At 39.3% G+C, this 10715-nt stretch overlaps 1 gene segment (V, D, J or C); it reads left to right on the forward strand.

Moving 5' to 3' along the window:
* Positions 1-604: 604 nt before the first annotated feature.
* The window catches only part of LOC116099048, a 105712-nt gene continuing 95601 nt past the window's right edge, over positions 605-10715 (forward strand). Inside the window, 2 exon segments of the V gene segment in view lie at positions 605-629; positions 1321-1615. Coding sequence covers positions 620-629; positions 1321-1615 — 305 coding nt within the window.

The raw sequence follows: 10715 nt of genomic DNA on the forward strand, positions 1-10715 counted from the left end.
ATTTCCTGCAGTATTATTTCTGTTCAGTAAAAAGAATTCCTCTCACTTATTTATTTTTTTTCCTCTCACTTCTTTGTTTGAAGACAATGGGCTGACAGGGTGGCTCTGTGGGCAAAGTGCTTGTCACATAGGTGTGAGGGCCTGGCTCACATCCCAGGTACCACAAAAACTCATATGCAGCAGCAGCATGGACTGTATTTAGAGTGATGTTGAGGCAAGATAAGAGACAGAAGGAAACAAGAGAATCTCCACAAGAGCCTGGCCTAGGAAGCAATTCAAGAGTAGTGGTGAACAACAGACCTTGTCTCAGATCTACACCCAAAAACTTGTGTTCTGATCTCCACCCTCATAGCATGGCAAGAGGAGTTGTCTTCAAACATGAATATGAACAAATATACAAACATTAAAAAGCAACTCATACACACAGATCAAAAACATGGATCTAAAAACAAGGTAGTATGCCAAGAATTATGTTACTTTTCTTCACTGAATAACTTTTCTCTGTTTCCTCTCAGATAACACTTTCATTGGACGTATACAATTTTGAAGGATCAAGTTGCTCTTGAAGTAATTTTACACAGTGCATCCATAATGCACTCTCCCACCTCCCACCTCCAAGATGATAGAGGGTAAATATTAAATACAGCAAACTGAAAGGAAAAGCTGGGTGGTGGTGGTGTGCACCTTTAATTCCAGCAGTCAGGAGGCAGAGACAGGAAGATCTGAACTAAAGAGTGAGCTTCAGGACAACCAAGAATAGAGAAATAATGTCTCCAAAACAAAATGTACTTAGAAGGGTCCTTTAGACACACGTGATGCTCTAGTAAATTTTCTGCTGACACCAACTCCCTGTGGGGGAAACAGGAACAGGTGCTCTTGGAGCAACAGTACATACTCTGCTGATTTGCATATGGAGTCACTATACAACAGATCAGGCTCCTTTAAGGGCACCTACCAGGAGCCTAAGAAGCATCCTCTCTTCCAGCTCTCAGACATGGAAACAGACACACTCCTGCTATGGGTGCTGCTGCTCTGGGTTCCAGGTGAGGATGCAGAGAATTGTTGGGAGCAACTCCTCTAGGCTCTTGATCATTATATCAGTGCATGTGTAATTGGTTTTAAGTTTCCCCATTCTCCTGGACCTTCTGGTTTCTCAGAGTGGTGTCCAAATTATTCTTCAAAAATGTAAATGAAAAGGTCTTCTGCTGGGAAGGGATAGATAGATAGATAGATAGATAGATAGATAGATAGATAGATAGATAGATAGATATCGATATATATTGATATATATATCAATGCTCTGTGTGTTTGTCATTCCAGGCTCCATTTGTGACATTGTGGTGACACAGACTCCTGCTTCTCTGGCTGTGTCTCTAGGGCAGAGGACCACCATCTCCTGCAGAACCAGCGAAAGTGTCATTACATATATGCACTGGTACCAAAAGAAACCAGGACAACAACCCAAACTCCTCATCTTTTTAGCATCCAACCTAGAATCTGGGGTCCCTGCCAGGTTCAGTGGCAGTGGGTCTGGAATAGGTTTCACATTCACCATCAATCCTGTGGAAGCTGATGATGCTGCAACCTATTACTGTCAGCAAAGTAGGAAGTATCCTCCCACAGTGCTCCAGGGCTGAACAAAAACCTCCTGGGGTTGCAGCTGACTGAGGCTCAGTCTCTCAGTTCTCGCTTACTCTCTGACATCTCAACACAGAGCTCTAGGCTTGTGTGGAAAAATATCTCAAATAATGAAACAAGATTTATAAACAGATATGTATGTGTGCCCCATCCTTCATGCTTTGTAATTTAATTGTTTCACAACAAAATATATGATTGTTTTAATTATTATTTATCATTTAAATTTTTATTAACATATTTATCTTGCGATAATTTTCCCTACTCCCCTCACTCCCTGACCACATCTCTGCCTATTCCCTCCACCCTCAGCATCCTCCTTTGAATTTCCAGTCACAGAGAACATACTGTCTCTTATTTATAGTTCTGAAAATAGAAAAAGATAATAAATAGAAATTATGCCACTAAATAAAGACATCTACAATAGGGTGTGAGTGTGTGTGTGTGTGTGTGTGTGTGTGTGTGTGTGTGTGTGTCTGTGTGTCTGTGTGTGTCTCTGTGTGTGTGTGTGTGTGTGTGTCTCTGTGTGTGTGTGTGTGTGTGTATTAGTATGACCTGCAGAAGTTAGTTCTTTCTTTCCAACAGGTCCAGTCTGGGAATCAAACTCAGATCATCATTTGTCTGTGAGCATGGTTCCTGGTGCAGGGTGAGCAACAGTGCCAGCCTGGGGTACAATTTCTTTTGCTTTAATCTTTTATTTTCATTTTAAATTGTGTACAGAGGGGGAGGAGTGCAATTTTGAGTGCTCATAGCAGTCAGAATAGGGCATCAGATCCCAGGGAGCTGGAGAAACAGAAGGTTTCAGCTAGTTGATGTGGGTGCTGGAAACCAACTTTGGTTCCTCTACAAGGACAAGAAGTACTCTGAACTAACTCATTTCTTCACCTCTGATCTACCATTTATTAAGGTACTCCTTTAGATTTAGTAACCCCCTTTCCCCTAAAACAAGGGAAGACTTGATGGGAGCAAAGTTGTCCATCATTTAAGTTAAAAAGAGCATTGAGTAGTTAAGCTTGACAGTTAATCTTACAGATACAGGCTTACATTCTCATCCAGTGCATTACTCTCCAAGTGCTTTTACTTGCTTGCCCTCACAAACAGCCTGCTATAGCTACTTAGAAACACAGGCTGTGCTACAGTTATTTTTCTGCTTTGGTTCCAATGTCTCTATCTGTGTGCCCATCCCAAAATTATATTTTCATATGTTTTATTGATTTTTCTTTTGTCTTAATCCAATATTCTTCATTTTAACAGCTTCTATATTTGTGTTCCTGCCTTTTTCGTTCTGTCCTTTCTTTCTTTCTTTCCTTTCTTCCTTTCTTAAATTTTTGTGTATGGTATATAAAATATGTGAATATATGTAACATGTAGTGTACATAGAGGACAAAGAACAACTAGGTGTTGACCTTCAAATTCTACCTTGTTTCAGACAGGGTGTCATCAGGGAATTTTCCAGATATCATATTCAGGGAAACAGAATACTTAATGGATACCTTCTCTGTGATAGGCAATGAGATCTCATCAACCTGGACTTCTCTAAAGTGCTAAGACACTATACTCCTTGGATCTGTATCCCTAAGGGAGAAGTGTTTTTTTTTTTTCCTATGCTAAGGGCTTCCTGTATCTATAAGCTGGAAAACAGAGAAAATAACCTCCTAAGAGAAGTACTTATTATAATGCTACCATCCAAATAGAACTATCCAGCCATGAGGCTGGAAAATGATCTGAGAACATCTATCTGTAAACATGTTTTGCATTCCTGGGAGAGTTAAGTCTCTGTAGGCAGACACTGTTACATGGAATCCACCCTTCTAGCCTCCTTAAGTACTGCATCTGTGGTGGTCATGCCTCTCTGAGAGAAGGGCATGTGGGATCCTCAGTTTGCTCTCTCCACGTCATCCTGCCCACTAACTCAAGGTTCACTCTGAGGGGCACCTCCTCTTATTAATGACCGCCAAGTGATCCCCAACTCCTTTACTTTCCTCTTAAGGGAAATGTCAAGTGAACTTTTGCTTTGCAGAATACAAATTCCATTTCTTTACAAAAATTAAACCAACTTAAATCTGACTTTATAGAGTTTCAGTTGACCCTAAACAATGTACTAAAGCATTACGAAATCTCACCCTGTTAGTGGATACAAGCTACAAAAGGATAATGTTAGTCCAAAGTCAAAAAAATATAAATTCAGGAAAACAAGTTGTTTCCAGGCTGCTAAACTTGTGCTGATGACCTTCTTGTATCGTATGGTCCAACTTACCATTTCTTTTGTGAAGAGGAAAGAGACCACAGTCAAAGAGGACATTTCCTAAGAAAACCTTTAATGGGGCCATGACAGTCCTTTCCTGGAACAACAGGATATATATTTTCAAGCTTGTATTCTAAAGGGATTTAAAAGGCCAGGATCAAACCTTAATCTACTCCAAATTGTCTACTATGGGTTAAAGCCTTCTAGGAAAACATTCTGCTTTCCTTGGAAAGCACAGAGGTACATTAAGGCACCACTAACCTCTGTCACTGGACTCTGTAGAGTAAAAACTAAGTTTAAACAAATACATTTAGAAGCAAATCAATCCCAGATATTAGAAGGAAGGTACAGGAATTAACCCTTGAACCAGTACATACTTTAAGTAATCTCCTGAAGACTGCCATTTCAGAATTTTATAATTGATCACTAGAGAATGCTCAATGAGAAAAAAACTAAGGTGACTGGAAGTGGATACTCCCGTTTCTAACTCCTTTCCTAGTCACCTTCCTGGTGTTATTATTTGCTCCCTGCCTCATTAATCTTGTTTCTACATTTCTTCAACAACAAATACAAAAAATTTCTAACCAAACTATCAATCAGCTCCTGTTACAGGATTACTCGCCGCTGCCCACAGATGAGCCACTGTCGACAGAGGAACCTGATGTAAACGTTTACCAAGTGGATCCCAATGGTGATAGCCAGCTACCCCCATTGACAACACCCCTAGAAAGCAGGAAGAAGCTTAAGAGACCAGATGCCCTCGTTCCCTTTTCATCATCGGCTTCCCCTTCCCTTTTCCTTTCCTTCTTTTTGTAATATCAAAAAGGGAGGTATGTTAGCATCAGGACATCCAAAGCCTGTGGCGATGCATGGGCGGGTCCACAGACATTTTGCTAGGGCAACAGCCACCATATTCCCAGAATCCATTGGGCTCACCTCCCACCTTTACCTGTGGCTGCTACATCACAACCCATATATATATATATATATACTGGGGAACATTTCCTCCATTCCTCTCTCCCCATCCTCTCTTTCCATGCCACTACCCCCTCTTTCCCTCTCAATTAACCTCTTACACGTGATGGAACTGTTTGGGCCTAATGTGGTATGTTCTGATGTGACCCGCAGCTCCAACACATCAGCGACAGCCTGGTGGTGACCTCACAATCATGCAAGCCTAAGGATTCTGAATAGCCTTGCAGATAACTGCTACATTTGAGAACAATGGTCAAGAAATTGAAAGAAAAAGTAAGTACCCTTGTAAGCAAAGGAAGCTGCCATGGCTCATCCACTGTGAAAGAGCAAACACTAGAGGCTGCACTGTCTTTAGAAGCAGGATTCTCTGCATCTCACCTCCCCACAAGTGATCCAACAGCACTGTGAAGTCCTTAGGCTGTCATCCTCAGCTCTTGGTGCTCAGACATCATGATCATCCAGGAGCTGCACGTGATTCTGAGAACTGAAGCAAAGGAGGCAAAATTCCTTCTAGATTTTGAAATTATTCAATTATTTTTTCTAATCTGGTTTTTACCTCCTCAATTAATAAACCCTGAGAGACATCACAGAAAAATCTTTAATTTCCTATATCTCCCAACCCCTGACCTTCATCTAGGAACATTTACTCTTCTTTAATAAATACTTAATGATACTCTGTTAGAAAAGATACTCTGTTAGAAAGAGACATTCTGGCCCATTTCCATTCCAGTAGTCTTTTTTTCTTCTCTTTTTTCTTAGACATTTCCTTTATTTACATCAAATGTTCTCCCCTTTCCTGGTTTCCACTCTGAAAAAAAACCCTATTCTCACCCCCTCCCCCAGCGCAACTAACCACCCTCTCCCACTTCCTGGTCCTGCCATTTCCCTACACTGGGGTACAGAGACTTCATAAGAACAAAGGCTTCTCCTCCTATTGATGATCTACTAGGCCATCTTCTGCTACATATGCAGCTGGAGCCATGAGTCCCACCATGTGTATTCTTTGGGTGGTAGGTTACTCCCCTGGATCCCTAAGGATACCAGTTAGTTCATATTGTTATTCCTCCTTTGGGGCTGCAAACCCCTTCAGCTCCTTGGGTCCTTTCTCTAGCTCCTTCATTGGAGACCCTATGGTCAGTCCAATGGATGGATGTGAGCCTCCCCTTCTGTGTTAGTCATGTATTGGCAGAGCCTCTCCGGAAACAGCTATATAAGCCTCCTGTCAGCCTGAATTTTTTAGCATCCACAATAGTGTCTGGATTTGATGACTACAAATGGGAAGGATCCACAGGTGGAACAGTCTCTAAATTGTCCTTACTTCAGTCTCTGCTCCACAATTTGTCTCTGCAACTCCTTCCATGGATATTTTGATCCCCTTTGTAAGAAGTATCGAAGTATCCACACTTTGGTTTAATTCTTCTTGCGCTTCTTTTGGTTTGTGGATTGTATCTTGTGTATTCTGAGCTTCTGGGCTAATATCCCCTTATCCGTGACTGGATACCATGTGTGTTCTTTTCTGGTTGGGTTACCTCACTCAGGATGATATCCTCCAGATTCATCCATTTCCCTAAGAATTTCATAAATTCATTGTTTTTCATAGCTGAGTAGTACTCTATTGTATAAATGCACTACATTTTCTGTATCCATTCCTCTGTTGAGTGACATCTAGGTTTTTTCCACTTTCAGGCTGTTGCATTATTTTAAAATATACATGATAATACATTTAGAGTTAATTGAAATTTATATTGAGACAAATGTATATATTTTCAGTATTGCTGTACACAAGCATCTACATAAGAGTGTTCAATTGTTGTTTTATATCAAACAATTTTTATAATACTCACTTTTAATTGTCACAATATTTTATAAATTTTAAAGAAAATGACAAAATAAAAAAACAAACAAACAAAAAATAAGGTTGCTATGAACATAGTGAAGCATGTGTCCTTATTACATGTTGGAGCATCTTCTGGGTATTTGCCAGGAGTACTATAGCTGGGTCCTCCAGTAATACAATGTCCAATTTCTGGATGAACTGCCAAATTGATTTCCAGAGTGGTTGTATCAGCTTGCAATCCCACCAGCAATGAAGGAGTGTTTCTCTTTCTCTACAACCTTGCCAGCATCTGCTGTCACCTGAGTTTTTTATCCTAGCCATTCTGAGGTGGAATCTCAGGGTTAAACAACCCTGCAATTTGCAATTCCATGCTGATCAAGGATGTTGAACATTTCTTTAGGTGCTTCTCAGCCATTCAGTATTCCTCAGTTGAGAATTCATTGTTTAGTACTGTACCCCCCACACACACTTTTTAATAGGGTTATTTGGTTCTCTGGAGTCTAAGTTCTCGAGTTCTTTGTATATATTGGAAATTAGCCCTCTGTCACATATAACAATGGTAAAAATCTTTTCCCAATTTGTTGGTTGATGATTTGTTCTATTGACAGTGTCCTGAGCCTTACAGAAGCTTTGCAATTTTATGAGGTTCCATTTGTCAATTCTTGATCTTAAAGCATAAGCTATTGGTGTTTTGTTCAGGAAATTTTCCCCTATGCCCATGTGCTCTAGGTTCTTCCCCACTTTCTTTTCTATTAGTGTCAGTGTGTCTGCTTTATGTGGAGGCCTTTGATCCACTTGGACTTGAGCTTGGTACAAGGAGATAGAAGTGGATCGATTTGCATTCTTCTACATGCTAACCGCCAGTTGAACCAGCACCATTTATTGAAAATGCTGCCTTCTTTCCACTGGAATGGTTTCAGCTCCTTTGTCAAAGATCAAGTGACCAAATGTGTGTGGGTTCATTTCTGGGTCTCCAAGTCTATTCCCTTGATCCACCTGCCTATAACTGTCACTATCATGCAGTTTCTATCACAATTGCTCTGTGGTACAGCTTAAGTTCAGCAATGCTGATTCCACCAGAGATTCCTTTATTGTTGAGAATAGTTTTTGCTATCCTAGGTTCTTTGTTATTCCAGATGAATTTGCAAATTGCTCTTCCACAACTGTGAAGAATTGAGTTGAAATTTGATGGAGATTACATTGAATTTGTAGATTGCTTTTGGCAAGATGGCCATTTTTACTATATTAATCCTACTAATCCTTGAGCATAGGAGATCTTCCCATCTTCTGAGATCTTCTTCAATTTCCTTCTTCATAAATTTGAAGTTCTTGTCATACAAATATTTTACTTGCTTAGTTAGAGTTACACAAAGATATTTTATATTATTTGTGACTATTGTGAAGGGTGTTGTTTCCCTAATTTCTTTCTCTGCCTGTTTATCCTTTGTGTAGAGGAAGGCCTCTGATTTGCTTGAGTTAATTTTATATCCAGCTACTTTGCTGAAGTTGTTTATCAGCTTTAGGAGCTCTCTGGTGGAGTTTTTAGGGTCACTTAAGTATATTATCATATCATCAGCCAAGAGTGATAACTTGAATTCTGCCTTTCAATTCATATCCTTTTGATCTCCTTTTGTTGTCTAATTGCTCTGGCTAGGACTTCAAGTACAATATTGAATAGGTAGTGACAGAGTGGGCAGCCTTGTCTAGTCCCTGATTTTAGTGGGATTGCTTCAAGTTTCTCTCCATTTAGTTTGATGTTGGCTAGTGGCTTGCTGTATATTGCTTTTACTATGTTTAAGAATGGGCCTTGAATTCCTGATCTTTCCAACCCTTTTATCATGAAGGGATGTTGGATTTTGTCAAATGCTTTCTCAGCATCTAATGAGATAATCACATGGTTTTTTTCTTTGAGTTTGTTTATATAGTGAATTACATAGATGGATTTCATATATTGAACCATCCCTGCATCCCTGGAATACAGACAAATTGATCATGATGAATGATCATTTTGTTGTATTCTTGGATCAAGTTTGCAAGAATTTTATTGAGTAGTTTTGCATCAATATTCATAAGGGAAATTGGTCTGAAGTTTTCTATCTTTGTTAGGTCTTTGTGTGCTTTGGGTATAAGAGTAATAGTGGCTTCATAGAATGAATTTGGTAGAGTTCCTTCTGTTTCTATTTTGTGGAATACTTTGAGGAGTATTGGTATTAGGAATTCTTTGAAGATCTGATAAAACTCTGCACTAAACCAGTCTCATCCTGGGATATTTTTGGTTGGGAGACTATTAATGAATGTTTCTATTTCATTAGCAGATATGGGACAGTTTATATCATTTATATGATCCTGTTTTATCTTTGGTATTTGATATCTGTCTAGAAAATTGTCCATTTCATCCAGATTTTCTGCTTTTATTTAATATAAGCTTTTGTAGTAGTGTCTGATGATTTTGTAAATTTCCTCACTTTCTGTTGTTATGTGTCCCTTTTCATTTCTGATTTTGTTAATTAGGACACTGTCTCTGTGCCCTCTGGGTAGTCTGGCTAAGAGTTTATCTGTCTTGTAGGTTTTGCCAAAGAACCAGGTCCTGGTTTTGTTGATTTTTGTATAGTTCCTTTTGTTTCTACTTGGTTGATTTCAGCCCTGAGTTTGATTATTTCCTGCCATCTACTCCTCATGGGTGTATTTTCTTCATTTTTTTCCAGAGCATTCAAGTGGGCTGTCAAGCTGCTCATGTAAGCTCTCTCCAGATTCTTTTTTGAGAGACTCAGAGCTATGAGTACTCCTGTTAGCACTGCTTTGATTCTGTCCCATATGTTTGAGTACACCCTCATAGAAGCAGGGTGGGGGAGAGGATAGGAGGTAACCAGAAAGGGGGAAAGGGGGGTAGAAACCAGCTAAGGGGATAACAATTGAAATATAAATAAAGGAAATATCATATATATATACATATATACATATATATATACATATATACATATAGATATATAGATATATATATATAGATATATATATATATCTATATATATATATATATATATTAACCCAAAATGTTAACCCAGAATTGTTCCTGTCTAAAAGAAGTACAGGGATAAAGAGTGGAGCAGAGACTGAAGAAAAGGCCATCCAGAGACTGCCGTCCATGGAGATTCATCCCACAGGCAAACACCAAGCCCAGACACTATTGAAGATGCCAAGAAGTGCTTGCTGACAGGAGCCTGATACAGCTGTCTCCTGAGATGATTGGCCAGCTCCTGACAGATACAGTTGTGGATGCTCAAAGCATCATTGAGCAGGGGTACACCAATGGAGGAGTTAGCAGAAAGACAGAAGAAGTTGTAGGAGCCCCAACTGGCATCATTTGGAGGGGAGACCCTTGGTCCTGTTAAGACTTTATGCTTCAGTGTAGAGGACTGCTAGGTTGGTGAGGCTGGAACTGGTAGTGGGCAGGGGAGTATCCTCCTAGAAGCAAGGTAAGGGAGTGTAGGATATGGAGTTACAGACAGGAAACCTGTAAAGGGGATAATATTTGAAATGTAAATAAATAAAATATCCAATAAAAAAAGAACTGAACTGCTAATCAAAAGAAGAAATAGAAATAGCAAATAAATATTTTATAAAGAGTTAGACAATCTTATCTATCAGGGAAGTAAAAATTAAAACTACTTTGAAGGTTCATTAAAAAAGAAAAGAAAAGAAAAAAGAGCTGAAACATGATTCTCAGTGAAGGTCCTATAAAGCTTTTCAAGCCTGAGATCTACAAATATCTGAGGCAAGTTTTATTCCTCCATCAGGATTTAGGGATCGAAGATTTCCTTAAGAACATGTTTTTGTGAAGAAACAAGGCATGTACTCACTGATGAGTTTATATTAGCCCAAAGGTTCAGAATACCCAAGATTGAATTCGCAGACCATATGAAGCCTAAGAAGAAGGAAAACCAAAATGTGGATACTCTGCTGCTTCTTAGAAGGGTGAACAAATTACTCACAGGAGGAAATATGGAGACAAATTATGGAGCAGAG

This window comes from Mastomys coucha, unplaced genomic scaffold (assembly GCF_008632895.1).
Source record: "Mastomys coucha isolate ucsf_1 unplaced genomic scaffold, UCSF_Mcou_1 pScaffold20, whole genome shotgun sequence".
NCBI classification, from domain to species: domain Eukaryota; kingdom Metazoa; phylum Chordata; class Mammalia; order Rodentia; family Muridae; genus Mastomys; species Mastomys coucha.